Raw genomic sequence first — 20,011 nt, 5'->3', positions numbered from 1 at the left:
GCGTGGACTTTGACTGTGCCTTGCGATGCAGGTCCTGTGTCCCGGCGTTGTGCAATCTAGGCTTGTGAGGTGCCGTTGGATTGTGTGGACGATGCAATGTTGTGGTTTGGTCTGGCTGGCCACTGTTGTGGTTTTCTTTTCTTTCCATGTTCTCCCTTTACGTGTGTTGTCCGCGTCCGTTTTTTTTTGTTTGTCCCTTCTTTCTTGTGTCCCCTGTACTTCTGGTTCACTTGAACCCTATCTTGTATTATTAGGCTGCAATTCAGGTGGAGGTGCTTTGTTCCAAATGCATATTTGTAGGACTCTAAGGCCTATTTATTCTCAGGCTAAGCATGTGCTAATGTTCTCTCGTCTTCTTTGTACCATGCGGAGAAGACCCTCCGGTTTTGGCTTTGTTGCACGAAAGGGAAGACCAATGAAGATAGGATGTGGCTTGATCTTAGTGGACTTTGTGTGCCAAGTGATGTCATCATGTTTTTCTTTTTCTTTTTTCTAGATCCTGTGTTTTGTAGTAGATGAATATATTTGCTGATTTTTCTGCCGAGTCCAAAAGCAAACAAATTACGTATAGATATAGCCATGCACATGCACGCTCGATAGACATGCAACTGCATTTGCACACGGCCGGTGAAGAAGCATTTGCGCACGGCCGGCAGGATTTGCACGCCAGTTGAGCGATGGGCATGCACTCGCCCACGTCTGACAGGGAAGTTGCATGTCTACGTGCCGACGTGCGTACCTGGAGGCTGGTGCAAATGTGTACTGCACGATCTGGCCGTACTACCTGAGACTATCCACAATGAAAGTAACATAGGTAGTAACATAGATGTCATCTAAACAAAAAATATGATGTGATAACTAATTAATGGGAAAAGAGAAAAATTAAATAACTTAGCATGTTACTCATACTAGGAATAACATAACGGATATATACCAAGGCAAGATGAGTCTATAGGCTAAAAAAAATGAAAGGCTCAATGTTATTACCTTTATGTTACTATTCACTATGGAGGTAGTAACTTAGAGGGTGCTTGGATCCAAGGAACTAAAACTAGTTTGACTAAAAATAGTCTTTTTAAGAGGCTAAAGTTCCAAGCACCCCTGACTAAAGAGGGGCTAAAACTAGTCTTGAGGCTAATTTTTTTTAGTCAGGGGTACCCCTACTAAAATATGAATTAGTCCTCTCTCTCCTCATTTAACTCCTCTCCTTTAACACATACGAGTTCTGGATTGGAGGGTTTGAAGGATAATAAATGCTCATTAACTTAATTTTAGTCTTTTTAGTATTTGGATCCAAGCATGGGTGAGGCTAGCAAGTTTTAGTCCCACTACTTTTAGTCATGGGACTAAAACGTATATAAGCACCCTCTTAGACTAGTAACATGTGTATGTTATTACTCTATGTTACTCCCCATTGTGAGTAAAAAAAATTGAATGGCAGGTGCTCTGCCTTTTCATTAAATGAGCAGTCGTCCAGTGGACTCTGCCTGTACATAATAAGGGGTCTACAGCGCTAGTCTTAGAAAATCAAGGTCAGCTTTAATTAGAGAGGTCACACCATCCGCCGAGGTAGATTTAGCGTTGAAGATCCGTCTGTTCCTCTCGTTCTAGATGTGCCAAGCAAAGTAAGCAGCAGCAACGACCTGCTCTCTGGTGTTCTGGGAGCAAATGCGCCACCATTGTGATATCGACTGAAGGTGTGCTGGCTGTGTTGGATAGCACAATGGGTGTGCTAGGTGTAGTCTGTTCCAAACCCCCATGGAGAAAAGACATGTGCTGAAGAGGTGAAGAGCAGTTTCAGGGAGCTGGCGGCAGAGAGCACGTCGTGGTGTGATCACTTCCATGTGCTCTCAACCTGTCAGTGGTTGGTAGTCTGTTTTGAGCCAAAGTCCAAATGAAGAACTGCACCTTTCTTTCAATCTTGAGTCTTCAGATGCGGTTAGCATCAGGTTTGGCGACAGAGCCAATGGACTGGCATGAATATGCGGACTTGGCGGTGTAACTATTGTTCTTCGTCCAGATCCAAGCGATGGTATCTCTAGTTTCAGATAAGTTGACATTCTGAATCTTCTCCCATGGAAGCAGAAAGGAGTGCAGGTCATCATGGGAGTTGATTCATTCCAAAATAAGTGTCTTAACTTTATACTAGCTCTAGTACAAAATTTCGGAGGTGCTACAGATGGTTAATAGACAATCTATCATAGAGTTGCTCAAAAAAAGGAAAAACTACAATCTATCATAGAAGATGTTTCTACTCCCTCCGTTCCAAAATAAGTGTCTTAACTTTATACTAGCTCTAGTAGGCTGGTCACAATGGAGAGTAACATAAGGTAGGAACCTACACGCTTTCCTAGACTATGTTCCTACCTCCACAATGGGGAGTAACATGTATGTAGTGTCATGCAACAATGCATTTATTACGCTATAGACTCATTGTTTCTTGGAGTGTGTGATGTTCCGGTAACTTAGCTAGTTACCACAAGCACCTCTCTCTTCACTAAATACGTGCCACATAAGCAAAGTTGTATTGGAGTGTGTGATGTTACTGCTAAGTTCCTCCCCATTGTGACCAGCCGTACAAAATTGCATTAAGCTTAAGACACTTATTTTAAGACGGAAGGAGTATTAATTACTGTCTATAATTGACGTGAAGGATTGTTACAGACCGTCACGGCGTCACCGGCTCCAGGAAGTGGCGCCACGTACGCGGTATCTAGCTAGCTCGCCGCGTCAACGCGTTGACATGCACTGGGTCGTCACGCTATGTATACTGAGTACGGAACATGGATATGCGCCGCTAGTCTCGCCGTAGTTGGCAAGTTGCGCTAATTGCACCAGCTCTACGTCGGCAACATGCATGGTGGATTGACGACGACGCGATGAGATGAAGGAAGAAGAAAGAATATGGCTACGTAGATTAGTGAAAGTAGCAAAAAAACCCGTGCGTTGCAACGGAAGAGAAAATAACACACGCTTTGAACACAATATATTTTCATATGGCATCACATTTGTGTTGCCGACGATGGCCTCAATGCTCACACAACGAAAACGCGTTTGAATGTACAATCACTCGGAATAAGATGAGAAATATGTTGTTTCTCCCCACAAGATTTTCCAAAGGTGTGCATGTGTGGTTAACGATGTTTTCTTTCCTCTCAATTTAGTTTTAATTTAATGGATATTTATTGCAATTCGTATGGTCGCCGGAAAGAGAGAAAAAAAAGGACCATGCACTACAGATTAAGTTTGCACCAAAAATAATATTTAAGAAGTATTTAACAGCTAAAAATAACATCCTATTTAGACTCTACACATTTTTCAATCAAATTTCATATATAACATGTTAAAATCGGAGTTACGGTTTAAAAGATATGGATAATTTTGTTTTAGATAAAATATGGATTGATTAACTGAAAAGTGAGGTTTTTTTTGTTAAAACAAAAAAACGTTTCGGCTGACTTAAATAAGGACGGCGGGTTGATTACCTGAAACATCAGGGAGTTTTTTGAAAAATGAAAAGAACGGTTCGGCTGTGACTACAAGATGGACCGCGGGTTGATTATATAAAACTGTGAGGGCTTTTGTGCAAAATGACAGAAAACGGTTCGTTCTGACTTACAATTGGAATGTGGGTTAATTACCTAAAACTGCGAGGGTTTTTCTGCAAAATGACCGACGACGGACAACAGAAGCGCTGCGCGCTTTATTATTAGGGGAGATGTGGACCGACAGCTAGCTTGGACGTACGGTAGCTAGCTACTGGCCTAGTGCATGCATATACAGTACAAAATACAAATACAAATACTACTACATGGAGGAAGTACATATAAGAGATATGCTCTCACATCATATTTGTGTCTTTGTTGGAGAAGAGAGGATAGGAGAGAGAGAGAGAAACGGGCTACAATATATCCGGCTGTAACCCGTGCTCCAATACTCTTTGTGAGAGAAAGAGATGGATCATGTTTTAATGTTATATCCTACTAATATCACTAACTATTGTATGAACGGTTTATTAGATTGCTTATAACTAGCAAAAGGACCCGTACGTTGCAACGGGAGAAAAAAATACCACACGTTTTTAATCTTTTTATAATCATTTTGATTTATTAAAATAATAAGCTAACTAACTAATGTAGTCAGTCATATCCTATTTTATTGAGAAATCAACCCGTTCATTGTTAATTCCACCATGATGAGAAATTGAGTGGGACAAGCAAAGCAAAACAAAGAGGCTACGTGAATTGATCAATGGACTGTTATCTTATTTCACTCATGTGATAGAGAATGTGGGATCAGATGACAAACTGAAGGTGGTGTTCCATTCTCTCTCTCTACAACAATGCAATCTTACATTCAATGCATTTATTCATCAGCAAACAAATTCTCACAAAACAAAATTTCTTGTCGGTGCTTGGCACACAGTTAGAGGCAAAGGGAGGGATCTCATTAGATGATGAGTACCTGCCGGAGGAGGGGATACGATGAGGGGAGCAAAGGGTTAGGCGCCTCTATCTGGCCATAAGGAGTCGCCGTTGCCGCGCCATAACCTCGGAGTTCCCCGTGTGAGCCATGGAGGCATGCCTCCACCTGCAAGTACTTCGCTCTGCCGCGCCTTATCCGTGTGCCGCCGTCGTTCTGCGTCGAGCAGACGCATTATCCCAAGTCGCTGTAGCTGTCGCGTTGATTTGATCCAGAAGCTGTGCTCGAGCGCCGAAACAGGGGCAGCAAGCGGGCACAGGCAGCGGTGGCGGTTGAGGTCGGCCGCGGCGGCCTGGGCACAGGCCAGGGTGGCCCAGGGTCGACGGGAGGAGGCGATGCGTACGTGTATAATTTTTGCAGCGAATCGTTTTTTCCTTTTCGTTGCAGATAAATGATGAAGCACGGGTTGAATAATAAAAATTACAGGTTTTTTTTATTAAAATGTCGTGGTGGGTTTTTCGACGGAAGCAATAGCCGCTTTATTATTAGGGGTATAGAGGTATAGATTGAGATGACAACTTCATATAGCGGCTGGCGGCTGCCATGCTCATGCATGCTCTGCATTGCATGCATGTTTTATGTATGGGATGGGACGCATACAAACGTACGTACGTACGTACGTGCGGGCGATCGACGCCATTGACCATCCCACAATAATCCTCTCGCGGAAGCGTCGAGAAATTTGCACCACGGTAGCTTAGCATGGAGAAACAGCCAGGCCGGAAAGCATGGCTGGCTATGGGGTTCCCACATTCTCACGTCGATCAAACCGTAAGTAACTCTCTCGGTCACCTCAAGGCCTGGCCTGACTTGATTAATGCAAGTGTGCATGCAATAATGACCGTCTCGTGGTCGACCGCGGTGCACCCGTGCACACGCTTCTCAGGTAAGAAAAGCCGCCACTGACCACCCCCATTGCTGGCCCGGCACGTACCCTCCTGCAGCTTTGCCTCTAGCTAGCTAGGTCAACTCCCCCCAGCTCTCATTCACGCATGGCGCCCAGCAGCTGCTATAAGCCTATAAGACACCACCAGCATCATCACCATCACAAACACAACCACAACCATCAACCCAGCAGGCAGCAGCACCCAACAAGTCACTAGCTAGCTAGCTTGTGGAGCGAGCCGCAGCTAGCAATGGCGGTGCGGTGGCCGTCGACCGCCGTGGCCGCGCTGGGGATCGGCGCGAGCCTCCTTGTCCTGTGCGTGCTCATGGCGTCGCCGGCGTCGGCCCAGCCGCCGCCCAAGGCGGTGCCCAGGGTGCCCAAGGGCAGCAACCTGGTGGTGATCAAGCCGCAGTTGGGGAGGCGCAACAGCCAGTTCACCTGCACCGACACCAAGAAGAAGCGCCCCGGCTGCCAGGCCACCTGCCCCAACCGCTGCCCCAAGGAGTGCCTCGTCATGTGCCCGTCCTGCATGACCTTCTGCCGTACGTGCTTCATCACATCACCCTCGCTTCAATCCTCCTTCATGTTTAATTAAGGTGCGACGACTAAGTCTCAGTCGAACCAACACTTAACCAAGAATCCGGTACGTTGGAAGATCTATATCGGCAAATTTAAGTCAATCCGGTACGTCAGATCTATATCGAATGGCTGATAGAGTGGACTAAGTTACAGTAAGGCTTGGCTTCATCGAGTCACTGAAGCTGCGTCCAACTAGGTTTCACTCGAACCAGACTTAACCAAGAAATGACATAGTGTTTGAAAAATGAATTATTATCTTTTACACTCAACCTTGAAGTAAGATCTCATGAATATAGCATCGGCCGAGACATAATTAAGTTTGAGTTGGCTGAGATTTTATCTAGGAGTATATATGTAAGATCTTCTTGCATGGTGTACATTTTGCAGTGTGTGACTTCTACCCAGGAGCGTCGTGCGGCGACCCGCGCTTCACCGGCGGCGACGGCAACAACTTCTACTTCCACGGCAAGAAGGGCGAGGACTTCTGCATCCTCTCCGACGACGACCTCCACATCAACGCCCACTTCATCGGCAACCACAACCCCTCCACGAGCCGCGACTTCACCTGGATCCAGGCCGTGGGGGTCCTCTTCGCCCACCACCGCCTCCACCTCGGCGCCGTTCACTCAGCTCACTGGGACTCCGCCGCCGACCACCTCGACCTCGCCTTCGACGACGAGCGCGTCCACCTCCCGCTCGCCGACGGCGCGCGCTGGTCCTCCGCGTCCGTGCCCGGGCTCTCCATCACCCGCACGTCGCGGGCCAACAGCGTCGTCGTCGAGCTCAAGGGGGTGTTCCGGATCGTGGCCAACGCCGTGCCCATCACCGCCGAGGAGTCGAAGGCGCACGGCTACGGCGTCACCGCCGACGACTGCCTCGCGCACCTCGACCTCGGGTTCAAGTTCCACGCTCTCTCCGACGACGTCCACGGCGTGCTCGGCCAGACCTACCGCTCCGACTACGTCAACAAGCTCAACGTCGCCGCCAAGATGCCCGTCATGGGCGGCGCCGACGACTACGTCTCCTCGGCCCTGTTCGCCACCGACTGCGCCGTCACGAGGTTCGGCCGCCCCGCCGCGGCAACGGTTGTTGGCACCGCCGCCGGCGGCATCGCCATGGTCACCGACGCCAAGTACGTCTAGACGACCGGTCCAAGAGTCAACCAGCCCGGTACTTGCGTGCTGCCATCTGGCGTCAATCTTCATCAACTAAGTAACGTGCGTGAGCGATCTCTACGTATGTGATTTACAAGTAATGCTTGTTAAGGTATTTTGTCATCATGGATCGGCCATCATGACCATAGTAATTCGTTGGTATATATGTAAGTGGATATGTATTTGTTTTGACAATGCTTAATTGACAAAATGAGAAAATAATTTCAGAGTCTAATATATACCTATGGCAAGCCGTGATGCATATATTGATATATACCCAGTGTGTACACTGTCTATTGTTTTTCTTTTCTGAATTGCTAAAATGGAGTCACCCAAATTGTTCTCCATATTTCATTGGGTTTCTATCCCTAACAAACTATTGCGGATGTCAACATGTGAAAATATGCTTCCCTCCTGGGTTGTGCTCCAACTAGTGAAAACAATTTGTTAATTGAGTCCTATATGGCTAGGTAATGCTGGCCCCTATGGGTATATATATTTAGTTAGTTTCTGTGAATTCTAAGTTATTGTTTTCGTGTTTTATCTACAAAATACTCCCTCCGTCCCAAAATAATTGTCTCAACTTTATACTAGATCTAGTATAAATTTGTATTAAGCTTAAGATAGTTATTTTGGGACGGAGGGAGTAGATGTTTAGAGTGTTTCATGGTCGCATAATGATATCTATAAATAAAAAACGCACACTATCTTTATAAGCACCTCGGATATACTAAGCCAACACAACATCTTGAGATTCATGAAGTTATCATAGGTGTCTTGTAGTCGAACGTCTTCTCTCACTAAATGAACATCATAGAAAGCCTAAAATAAAACCAGGAAAATGCGTGCATTGGTGCTAAGTCTAGGACTTGAACCCCAATGGGTTCATCTCACATAAATGATAATTATATGCGAGACACCAAATAACTATCTCCACATCGACAACAAAGAAATATATTCCCAATAGGGCACATAGTGTTTGAAACACAATGGAACCAAGTCCACACGTGATCTACGATTTTCCTATTCAGAACCGCTGAAACATCAGCGGTTGAATTTGATTGAAAATTCTATCTTTTTTGTTCAATGGTATCTATTCAATCATTTTTTATGAAGTATCAATTACTCTTTTTTTACACTTGTTACAATTGCGCGCGCGTGAGTGTATGTGTGTGCGCCACTGCACTTCAATAGTGTAAAACAGAATTGATTAAAAATTCCAAATTTTCAAATCATTTGCACCGTTGACAATCACTTTTTCTTTACCAATGTGTGTTAGACCAGATCCTTAATTTTCACAATCAAATACGATGATGTATGCTACTTCCTCCATATAACAAAAAGTATTTCTGCAATATTATATTTTCATGGCTTTATACATATTATACAATATTATTAGTAGTCAATGTTGCATCTTAAAGATTCAGTCAGTGCCAACACTATCATCTTTTGTTAATATGGATAGAATAGTTGCTTGCTTGTGTTTCTCATGCATCTTCATTGCCTATTCATCACCTTTGTGTTTCCGCTTTGAAGTACAAATTTGCACACCACAAACCAAAATTTGAATGGACAATCAAAGTTTTGCCCCCATCGAGGTTGTTGGCATAGAAGGATGACCAATCTTCACAAAGAGAGTCAATTTAGTTTGTCTAGTGCATTCAAAAGTCCTTGATCTCCAATTATTGAAGGTTGAAATGACTTCAAGCAACTGGTCTAGAATGTTCAAATCATCCGTGAATCTTTATAGCTCTTGTCCACACCTACGTTGGCTTTGTCTAGAGCGTCCGATTTGGCTATCTGTAGTGTCAATTCAATTGTAATGTTTCTTGGAAAACATCAACGGTGGTAGATTGAAAACCTCCATGTTGGAACCTGCACTTGTGCTGATTTTTTTATTCACTACTTTTGCATCTTTCCCCTTTGCTTTCATTACACCTACTCTTCAAACCTCACAAACGACATAAGGGTCAAGTACTAACCATCCATCTTAGTTCGACAAATGTTAAATTTCCCATGATTTAGCCGTTCTTTTCCCTACGCAGTTGTGATTGTACCTAGGGATCTAGATTTTTCCAGTCGTTGTATCTCCTCCATTGGTAGAACGTCATCTCCTCATCCTTCACAGGCTCCGCCAGTGAGGGAGTGCAGGGAGGTCCCAATCTATCGGTGGGAGTTTTAGTTCGTTTCAGTCCTATGGCATTTCATAGGTCTTTAGTATCTATCACTACGACCCTTATGGCAGTGGTGACAACACCACTTCATAATAGTTACTCCGACATCTTTTATGTCTTAGGCAATGCGTGAGATGTTGGAACTCATAACGGAATCAGATGGATATGTAGGCGTGTAATGTCTGTTGCTTCCGGCCCTTCTAGGCGCGACTAGCTCAACACCGTCTTCCCCCGTGGGCCATGGATTGTTCGGGATCATTGTCACTCACACCATTCGACAGAGACGGATGGCTTCCCAGCCGCCTACGCAGGTAAAATTTTATTGTTCCGACAATGGTATGAAACCCCGCCAACTACAATTTCAACGCACCATCATTGTGCGGGATGGACGGTTCCTTGAGGAGTGGATTATATTTTTCTTCGTGTGTGGAGATTCCCTGTAAAGCTGATGAATGATTAATACAAAGTCGCGACTCGTTCACGAAAAATGAAATAAGAAAATCCACGTCTTTTTGCAAATGTTAAAGATTTAATATGAGTGCTCATCCAATTTCCGGCACCTTTGATGTGTATAGAGTGGCTAGAAAAAGAGCACGTTTTTCATTTGCCTCGTGAAAAAGAGGTGAAAACAGCACGTGCTCAATTGCCGTTGACCGGACCTAGGGAAAGAGGTTGACTCCAATCCCTCCCTCCCTATCCATCAATCAATCCATCCCTTTCAGCAAAGCCTGCGCCTTTCTCCCCACCGCCGCCGGCCACGCCCCTCCCCCCTCGCCGCCGGCCCGCCCGCCCGCCACCACGCGCCGGCGCAGTTCGCCGATACCGCCCCTCGCCGAGCGCGTCCGCCCCGGCAGCATTCGCCGTGGCCTAGCCTATCCGCCCGGCCAGCCCTAACCGCCGTCCCGCCCCCCCATGGCCGGCGCGCCCCGCGAGGGCGGCGAGGAGGCGGGGGCTCCTCCCCCTCTCCCTCCGCCCTCCATCGCGAGGTACATCTCGCCGGGCCCGTTCGCCGCGGGGGAGCCCAGGCACGCGCGCCACGCCGAGCTGCGGCGGGCGCTCCAGGCGGGCGACCCGTCGGAGGAGCTCCGGCGGGTCCGCGACAGCGTCGCCGAGTCCTCCGGCAAGGCCAGGTACGCGCCCCTAACCCGCCGTTTTCGCCTGTACCGGTGCTTGTCTCCTGCGCCCGCGCCGTTGCTAGTTGGCTGATCGCTCTGCCTCTGCCAGGGACAAGGCGCGGTTTCTGCAGGACGCCGTCCAGAAGATCGACAAGTACAAGAACGTCGTCACCCGAAGGCGGCAGAGGAGCGATGCCGGCGCCGCCAAGACAGGGGCGCCGGCTGCGGCCTCCGCTGGCGCGGCGGTGTCGAGAGCCGGCGCTCAGGGTTACAACAACAGCTCCCTGGGGGCAATTAGCAAGCGCATGCGGTCCTCGATGTCGGACGGACGGGTTTGTGCCACATTTTGTTATACTGTCAAGTGACACTGTTCCATTATTATCGATGCTTTCAACTACTCTGTTGTCAGTTCACCAAGTTTTAGCCTTATCGGTTTCAGGCTTATAATTTGTAGCTTAAACAAATGTTGCAATTTGGGATAAACTGCCAATGCCATCTACTTGTCCTTGTTTTCGTCTAATTACTAGCTGGAACCAATAAATTTTCATACAGTTCTCTGACTGTAAAGTTATGCCATGGGTGGTTTGAAAGCCAGTATAAGATTTCATACAATTTTCTGGCCTTCTTTAAAGCAGTACAAGGTTGTGAAGATGGTGATTTAGGTTTAATGCCCGTAGAAAGAACCGATGTTCCTTCTCTGTTCTCTGACCAGTCAGTCTATGCTGCTAATGTGGTCATTTCATAATCCAGATGCGCTCTTCAATTTTGAACCTGTCCTAAAACCTGCTCATTTTTATGGACTGGCATCTTTGATTCATACTTCCCTGTTGTAACTTGTTCCTCGAGGATTTGAAAAATAAAATACAAACTGTAACTCTTGCTGAGCTTGTTTGAGTGACCTACCTCTAACACCTAAAGTTTTAAAGGATTTTTTATGTCTGATATTCTCTCTACAGTTTCTGTAGCAGATCACACATTATGTTTTCATACTCCTTAAAATTTATCGTGCTACCGTTTCCTCTGATTCCAACACATTTCAATGTATTTCTGCATATCTCAGTTGGAAGGACGCGGTAGTGTTCCAACAAGGCAAGGTCCTTTAGCTAATAGTGCTAAAACTTCACCACTGGAGAAGGAAAAAACTTGTGCAAGAACATCTGTTCCAGTATCGGAGTTGTCTGAGGACAAATCACAGGGCTCACCTAAAGTAAAACGCAAGCGCTCTCTGGGAACAATGCTCAGTAGAAGCAGTGATGCTGATCGAGATGTTAAACCTGTGGGTCAAAACAGGCCATCCAACGAAGCACGTCCACGGTCTAGTGATGGTCTTGCATTGAGGTAAACTTTGGTTGGTGTGCTTACCTGTTGCTTCAAGTTTTCGTTCTTTCCTTTTTACCGAAAACTCAGGTTAACTGATTTTTAGTCATGATTGAGTACTATGCTGAACTAAACTTTGTAATGTGAAAACAACTCAGGCATAGTACTATGGTAAATGTGACATCTAGGTTGGTAGGCATCATACAGACAAAGTTCATAGTTGAAATAGAGAGCGAGGCCTGACATGCAGTGCATTGAAAAAAGTCAAGCACCACGAGAAAGAGGAATGTCATTACTATGTAGGCCCATCAGGCGTAACCACGAGATTGATGCTTGGGGTTTATTCAACACTTTCTTGATTGAACTGCTGTTTATTTAATTGATCCACATAGTTTTTTCGTTAGGTTGCAATCATATTTCTGCTACTTATCTAACCTATTTAAATCCTCTACCAGCACTATTAGCTATATGTGGACATCTGTTCTGCTAATTATGTCATCATTTCCTCACCAGGTTAGAACTCACTGTTTCTTTTATTGTAGACATGGAGTTTCTGCCGGTGCCGGAGCAGTAGCAGGTAGCAAGATGGATAGCAGTTTTCAGCAGAATAACACTGGGTCCCGCATTCTATCCAAGATTGATGTTGATTATGCCAGTCTACCAAATGAAAGAAGAATCCGGCATGCTGGACCTATAAAGGAGCGTGCTATGGTAAAAGGCAACAAGTAAGCATAGTCCTTACTTTATTCTCATGCACAAGTAACTCTCATCTGGACAAATCACACCTTGTTTTTTTGTGTGTGCATATACTTGAATAAGTACTGCAACATTATCATTCTTAATTCTTCTGATGATCTGCTGCATTTCTGTATATGCAGGGTGCATACTTCTGATACAAACTTAAGTCCCTCGCCCAAGACTAAAGCTTGCAGGTCACCAAGAACAAGTTCACTTGTCATGCCCCCCTTCCACCGTTCAGCTGGACTAAGCGACGAATGTGAAGAAACACCTTGCTCAAATAAAGCCTCACCTTTGAGAAGCATGACAAACCGCAAACGTTCAGGTGGGTTGACACCTTCAAATGCGTCCACACCTCCGATTGCTTGGGTTGGTCAGCGCCCACAGAAAATGTCACGGACAAGGAGAGCGAATGTAGTGTCTCCAGTCTCAAATTTAGATGAATCCTTATCCGATGGATCTCCACTTGATACTCCTGCTAGGTCAGCATCTATTGAGTCATGCGGTGTTTTGCTTCCAAAAAATGTTACTGGCAGTAATTCACAAACGGTAGCCAAGATTGATGACATCTCATCTCCTGTTGGGTTGTTTGAAAGTGGGCGGCTCGCTGCTACCGAAAGCAAGGCCAAGGAGAAACTTAAGAATAGTGGCGAGGTGGAGAATGAGGAGGCAACTGCAGTCCACAATGCAACAGGATCAATTGTTTCATCAAATAGCGCACCTTCAAAAGAAAAACCTGAACATGGTGGTGTTCTTCGGCATGGGAGGAGCGGAAGAGGTTCTATGGATGTAAAAGGGCGCTCTTCAATATCAGAAGAAAATTTGAATGCTACAGGAACAACAAAACCACAAAAATGTGGAAGAACCGGAGAAGAAAATAATGAAAGGTACCTAATGCTTCCTTACTAACAATTTGACTTTTAATTTCTTTATATGAGACTGATTTGGGCCTCTGAATGCTGGTGCAGTAAAGTGGGGCGCTCCATGATGACTAAATCTTCTGACTGCAAAACTTCACTCAGTCATGAACAGACTCTGAATTGCAAGCCTACCGTTACAGCAGGTTTTTTGAAAGACACTTCACCTTTATGCTTTAACTATTATGGTTCAATTTGGATATTTCCCTCTCCTCTGCCCTAATTTAGCCTATCGATTGAGCATTGCAGCTGAACCAGACGATGACCTAGAGGAACTTTTAGCTGCTGCAAATGCTGCTCGCAGTGCTATCAGTGCGTTTATTCTCTTGTCTGATTTTGCTGGTTGAGCTGTGTTGCATCTTTTTCGGTTGATGCGCTATAACTTTCTATTTTGTTTCTGCAGTTGGTGCATATTCTGGACCTTTTTGGAAGGAGATGGAACCAATGCTAACTTTCATACGCTCTGAAAATTTAGCTTTCTTAGAGCACCAGGTTGGTGCCCATTATAATTTAAATATTTTATGCTTGGCTATACTTGCTTCCTTGTTGAGTTTGGACGAATTCTCACTTGAAGTTCATTGTCAGATTGACCTTGTGGAAGAGCTTGAGATGAACATGTTCTGTGGTGGACATAATGCCATAGCATCCACCGACTACAGCAAACCACAAACGATGGTACGTACACTTCTGTGCCGTGAGTCATTCCATCTAAGAAAACCTTGCCCTCTTATGAAGTTTTCCTCATTATTTAGAGCTCGTATCTTTTGCTTCAGTGCTTGACGTGTTCCATCAAATCCATAAAATCTGCAGGAGGAGATTTCTTCTCAGGTGCTGCCTGCATGTAATTCCTCTCTCTCACCTGAGCTAAGCAAAACTAATGAAGTTAGAACAAAAGGACCTGTCAGAAGTTCTATCCCTGGTGAGGAGAACTGCATCAATGGGCCACAAAATGTAGAAGCCAACGAATGGTTTCATGAGATGGCCCCGATGGCACACCGACTCCTTTCAGCTTTAATCATAGAAGATAATTTTTCTGGCTCCAGTGATGTGCAAAGAGACATGCTTGTCGACATTTCAGATAGCCATATTCCCTGCACTGCCAACAGATACCTAACTAATGAACTTCAAGTCAGTGACATAACATATAATTCTGGGTTGAGTGTGGATTTTACACATTCAAGCAATTCTTCGGTGGTAAATCAGAGCTTGTGCGATGGATACACAGCTTCGAGCAATTTCATGAGCTCCAGTAGTCAAATTTCGATCCATTGCGAGAGTTTGTCAGATGGATTCAATGGTGCTGTATACCCAGAATATAGCCCTTTGCATGACTTAATGCCACAGGTTTCACGGCAGTGTGGAAATTCCAGGAAAATGATCTCTGTACCTCCACATGAATGTCAGTACGGGCAGATGTCTATGGATGATAAGATTTTGATTGAGCTGGAAAGTATTGGCATTTGTCTGGAGACAGTGGTATGATTCCATAAAGCCTGTATCTCTTGACATCTTGAGCATTTGAAAACTTAAATACCCATGTATATAGTTCTTTATAAGTTTGTATGCCTAGGAATCAGGTAACATGACGCATCACAAAGTGGCAAAATTTGAGCAGTCATGTGTTTTTTTGGATGCTAGTTGACAGAGACTTTTCTTCCTTGGATATTATTTGTGTCACACAATGTTTCTATTTCTCTTGTAAACGTAAAAATATTAATGTTGGACATTTGAACCTTGTACGTGGAAGGGTTAAAATTGAGGACCGGTGTTTTAGGACAATTCTTAAGTAGTCAAAAACACAGATGACTTCAAAGAGTAGTTGAGATATTTGCAGGAAATGTCTTAAAACTGGTATATCCTAGTATGCAATTGCTATATACTATTGGTTGTTTTACTCTGGTAGCTAACATGGTTAGAAGCATAATATGCCTAGGCATACACTTAGTACACATTCTTCTACTTCTGATATTCGATATCAATTTCTGCATATTTTAATTTTATGCAATAACAAGACGATATTAAGATTTACTTTAGTGAACTTTTCCTTTTTACATTTGATTTTTATTTCTTGCCTTATCTTTGCATTATGATTTCAGCCAAATGTAGATGATGAAGGGGATGAGGACATCAATAAAATGATTTCGGAACTGAGGAGAAGGCTACACGATCAGGTTACCTTTGCAACCACTCCTAGTAAAATGTCTTCATTTTGATTAAACATGGATCTTTACCCTGTTACTCTTTTGTTCTCAATGTGTTACTGTGATTGCGTCAGATTAGTGTAAGCTTTTACAATCCTGTTCTTGTTTTTAGAGCTTGGGTTTTGGTGTACTGGTTATCCAGGAAGGAAAAAAAATGGACACTTGAATTTGAGCATATAAGGCCTTGTTCACCTTGCATCAACATATGGAAGGTATAGGGGTAATGTAACTTACGCGTTGAAATGAAGTCTGTTAGCATCATCAAATACGATTAACAAATAACTACTAGTTATTTTCCATGGAAGAAGTGCATCTTGGTACCCTTCATGATGGTTTGGAGCCACAGTATTACATATATATACATCATAATTTTGCCGTCCCAACTTATGATTATTTCAGCTTGTAACCTGGGGATCCAAATCTATTCATAGCACAAAATGAAGGTTGTTTGCCCATATCACTAGAAAATGGAAGCGTATAAGTGCAATATGAATACCTCAGGGGTCTATAAATGTTTCAGTGGCTTTAAGTGGTTGATCTAGCCATAAGATAAGACTCAACCCGATTGAGATTGATAATTCATGTTATCCTATTTTTAAGACTTTTCATTTGATGCATTTCCCTTGATTCCTTTTCTTATCTCTGAATCATATGTTAATGAAGATATCGTTTTCTTCTCATTAGGGGGTTTATCAGTTTATATAATGCATCATTTTTTATTTTGCAGCTGAAGGAAAAGAAATACGGATTGCATAAGTTAGATAAAGCAATTCAAGATACAAAAAGTATCGAGGAGAGGTATAAATGGATTTTCATTTATGGATTCTATCTTAAATGGCACTGTATTGGAATTGAATTACTTCAGTGGCTAACTTAAATAATCTACCGACAGGAGCTTAGAGCAACATGCACTGAACAAACTGGTTGAAAGCGCATACAGTAAACTTCAGGTACTCGAGGCATCTCTTACTTTACATGGTTGCCTTTCTGATATCAATGTTAATGCCTTATCATGAGAATGAGATCATGCTGCTCTCCTAAATTATATTTTTTCCTTTCATTTATTGCGGCCGTGGGGATTGTTTATTCTTCTTTTGCCAGCGCTAGAGGAATGCTGAGTAATTCTGGATACTGATTGTATGTCTTGATGATATGTAGGGTACGCGAGCTGGTTCTCGCCACAACAAGGCTGTTGTCAGTAGGGCTGAAAAAGAACTAGCATTTTCCTTGGCCTTTGCCAGACGCACCCTTGCCCGATGCCAGAGATTCGAGGGAACAAAGAGGAGCTGCTTCAGAAAGCCTTCTCTTTGGAGCTTGCTATCTGCACCCTTCCCAATCAGCGACGCGAAATCCACAGAAGGTAATACATGCGCAGCTACTGTTGATAAGAGAGAAAACCATATCCTTGTTTGTTACCGGCATCGGTGCTTCAGAAGCTAACGTGAACTTCTGCTTACCCGTTAATTTCCAGGTGTTACAACAAGATCGAAAAAGAGCAAGAGGGAAAGGGACCGCAGCAGAGACGCATCGGCAAAGGGCTCCGGTGGAAGGTCAGGGCGCCGCTCGTCAGGCGGCGGGAGGAGCGGAGACCGCAGAAACAAGGCAAAGTCTAAGCAGAAGCTGGTGCAGCTGTCAGCCTCCGGCGACGTCCTTGGCAGAGCCGCCGAGGCATCTCCAGCGCAGGAGCGTCCGGAACCAGCAGGCGCAACAAAAGTCGCCCCTCAACCAAGAATCGCCCCCGGGAACACTGCCCAGCGATCCGCCCATCCCGTGATGACAGCAAGCCTGGCTGGACTAGACGACGACATGTTGGACGTCCCGGTGGGGCTCGACGCGCAGGAAGGCGGCGATTTCAGCTCGTGGTTCCCCGACGGCCTCGACGACTCGTTGCCGCAGGACTGCGACTTCTCGGGCGTCCTCGAGGTCCCCGACGACGACCTGACTCAGCTCGGGTTCATGTGAAAAAAGAAAGAAAGGGAATAACCTGATTGTTTGTTCTTTATTCTGTGCATACGTAGCTGCTAGCCGTTACCCAATATTGCAGATTGGTGAGGGTGCTGCCAATGGCATCTTAGCTTTCAATTTTGTTTCCTTGTTTTGGATTTATCGGAGCACGCATATGGCGGCCTGCTTGTTATAGACTTATAGTTGTATATCAGACATTTTTTGTCTTCTGGAACGCAAAATCGTTCCCGTGGAAAAAGGAAAATAAAACCGAGGTTTATGGCTCATGTTCAGTTGTGCTGGTGATTTTTTTTCTTTTTCAGTTTGATGTGAAACTCAGTTTTCCCTGCAACTGGTGTGATTCAAATGTCACAAACTATGTAACTTCTTTTTTGACAAGCACAAACCATGTAAGTTTATACTCCCTCTGTACCGAAATACTTGTAGCTGGGGGAAACTAATGCAAGTTTCCCCAACTACAACTATTTTGGTATAGCTGGGGGAAACTAATGCACAAACCATGTTTTTTTTGGACAAGGCGGTCTAGTTCTCCCGTCAACAACATGCTCAGTGTAGCTTAAGAACAGGGCTGTCATGTCAAGATACGTCCTGTACTAATAGGAAGCAATAGAGTGGATTACTATCAGCAAAGACAGTTTGGCCGAGTGGTCTAAGGCGCCAGATTTAGGCTCTGGTCCGAAAGGGCGTGGGTTCAAACCCCACAGCTGTCAAAAAACTCTTTTTTTTATTCCTTTTCTTTTCTTGATTATTAATTGTTTGTTTCTCTCTTCGTTGTTATTTTCGTTTTTGTTGGTGGAGGTATTTTTCCCCTCATCATATTTTACACAGTAAAAATCATACTGTCAGATTGCAAAAGTAAAAACTCGCAAATATCGAAGCTCGCCGAAACTGGCAATGCCAATTACTCTCTCCGCAAATAAATGTAAGGCCGTTTAAATCGCTATATTTCCTTACGGAGGGAGAAGCATGCATGCCTATACATAAGTGCAACGGCATGGTCGGCGGCGGCGTGGTGGGCAGGCGGGGGAGGGACGGATAGCATGACATGGCCGGCATACCCCTCCTCTCCAGGGGTTTGTGGGGGGGGGGGGGGGGGGATGCCGGTGCGGGGGATTATAAGAGGATCAATGCAGATTTAGTGTGAGAAGATGTCCACCCCCATGGACGAGTAGTAGATTGCAAATAGAGAAAAAGCAACCCCTACTTTTGTTTTTCTTTGTTGCAGGAAATTAAGCAAGCGTTTTTATCAAATGCCCGAAGGAACCTGAGTAGGCCATTTTTCTTTTGTTTGTTTAACTAATTGTTTGTTTTGTTTGTTTTTCTCTTCATTGCTAGTTACCTTTTTTCCTTTTTTTTCTTTTCTTAATTAATTGTTTGTTTTGTTTGTTTTTCTCTTCATTGCTATTTTCATTCTTGCCGTGGAGGTAGTTTGTCCCTCATCATATTTTAGACAGTTTGCTTGCCGCCGAGGGTAAAAATTATATCAGATTTGCAAAACTAAAACTTGCAAAAATCGAAGCTCGTTGACCCTAGCAATTACAATTACTCTCTCCGAACAGAAATATAAGAGTGTTTAAATCATTACTTTTTTTTACGGATGGAGTAGCATGCATGCCTGCACATAAGCGCAACGGCATGAGAAGAAATGATGTGGATGATAATTCACTCCGAAGACCCTCAGATGAGCCCCGTGAAACAGTAATGCGTTTAAAAATGAAAAAAAAGTTTAAAACATTCCAATTACTTTTGTGGTGTAAGTTGTTCTTGTGCGTTAACTCCGTGTAAAATTTTGGAAATTTTGGGCATTCTAAGAGCTCATGGCAAAAAAGACAAAATAAAACACAAAAAGTGCGATTTTCAATAGTTTCTCATGCATCCAAAATTTGTCTTTTTTTACCACAAGTTCTGTGAGTGTCCAAACTTCTCAAAACTTTGCACGGAGTTTTCGCACAGAAGCATCTTGCACCACAAATTTTTTAAGAATTTTTTGAATCTTTTTCAATTCAAAATCACGGATACTGTTCAAGCCCGGGCTCATCTGAGCCCGGGCACCGAAACGCCGCTCCCTGATGTGGAGCTCTTTTTTGAGAGAGAAAGAAATGCCAGTGGGGCTTTTTTGTTTGGAAGATCACCTCTAATTCTGTTTCTCTTTGTTGCAGGCGTTTTATCAATGTCACAAGGAACCTGAGTACTCCGGTTTTTCTTTTGCATATGATGAACTGAGCTGTGGTCGACACTATCAAAGCAGTGGGACGTGATGTCTAAGCAGCACAGTATTGTGTCTGTTTCACTTCTCTAGATTGTATTATAATATATTTGTAACCGCCGATTTCTTTCTGGATGCATGCAAATGTCAATGAAATCATCGATTTCTTGGCTCGTGCTAAGTATTTGAATGAATTTTCGGAGGAGAAAGAAGAACAAAAAATAAATAATATATTTCAAGCCCAAAGCATGGACACCCTCACACTATTAGGAAAAAG

The 20,011-nt window shown here is 44.2% G+C and overlaps 2 protein-coding genes and 1 non-coding gene across 3 annotated transcripts; all 3 read left to right on the top strand.

Annotated features, from left to right (window-relative positions):
* The first annotated feature begins 5,539 nt into the window (after window positions 1–5,539).
* On the top strand, window positions 5,540–7,336 carry LOC123404012. The gene is made up of 2 exons (XM_045097920.1): window positions 5,540–5,910; window positions 6,335–7,336. The coding sequence occupies exons 1-2, from the start codon at window positions 5,619–5,621 to the stop codon at window positions 7,087–7,089; spliced, it is 1,047 nt and encodes a 348-aa protein (XP_044953855.1). The 5' UTR covers window positions 5,540–5,618; the 3' UTR covers window positions 7,090–7,336.
* Window positions 7,337–9,974: 2,638 nt separating this feature from the next.
* LOC123431011 lies at window positions 9,975–17,794 on the top strand. The gene is made up of 15 exons (XM_045114862.1): window positions 9,975–10,405; window positions 10,500–10,722; window positions 11,451–11,728; window positions 12,250–12,432; window positions 12,586–13,332; window positions 13,414–13,508; window positions 13,612–13,674; window positions 13,766–13,854; window positions 13,948–14,037; window positions 14,173–14,838; window positions 15,459–15,533; window positions 16,291–16,361; window positions 16,456–16,513; window positions 16,722–16,923; window positions 17,035–17,794. Exons 1-15 carry the CDS (start codon window positions 10,188–10,190, stop codon window positions 17,523–17,525), a joined length of 3,549 nt encoding a protein of 1,182 aa, XP_044970797.1. The 5' UTR covers window positions 9,975–10,187; the 3' UTR covers window positions 17,526–17,794.
* A 364-nt stretch (window positions 17,795–18,158) lies between these two features.
* On the top strand, window positions 18,159–18,238 carry TRNAL-UAG. The gene has a single exon. It is a non-coding gene; the product is annotated as a tRNA-Leu (tRNA).
* The last annotated feature ends 1,773 nt before the right edge of the window (window positions 18,239–20,011 follow it).

The sequence above is a fragment of the Hordeum vulgare genome, chromosome 1H, assembly GCF_904849725.1.
Source record: "Hordeum vulgare subsp. vulgare chromosome 1H, MorexV3_pseudomolecules_assembly, whole genome shotgun sequence".
NCBI classification, from domain to species: Eukaryota; Viridiplantae; Streptophyta; class Magnoliopsida; order Poales; family Poaceae; genus Hordeum; species Hordeum vulgare.
The sequence above is the reverse complement of the archived record's forward strand: the minus strand, read 5'-3'. Positions and strand labels throughout refer to the sequence as shown.

Coding starts and splice junctions, on each gene's coding strand:
- LOC123404012 (XM_045097920.1), top strand. CDS start 5,619: ATGGCGGTGCGGTGGCCGTCGACCGCCGTGGCCGCGCTGGGGATCGGC. Junction 5,911..6,334: donor GTCCTGCATGACCTTCTGCC/GTACGTGCTTCA, acceptor TACATTTTGCAG/TGTGTGACTTCTACCCAGGA.
- LOC123431011 (XM_045114862.1), top strand. CDS start 10,188: ATGGCCGGCGCGCCCCGCGAGGGCGGCGAGGAGGCGGGGGCTCCTCCC. Junction 13,509..13,611: donor CAAGCCTACCGTTACAGCAG/GTTTTTTGAAAG, acceptor TGAGCATTGCAG/CTGAACCAGACGATGACCTA. Junction 15,534..16,290: donor GGAGAAGGCTACACGATCAG/GTTACCTTTGCA, acceptor TTTATTTTGCAG/CTGAAGGAAAAGAAATACGG.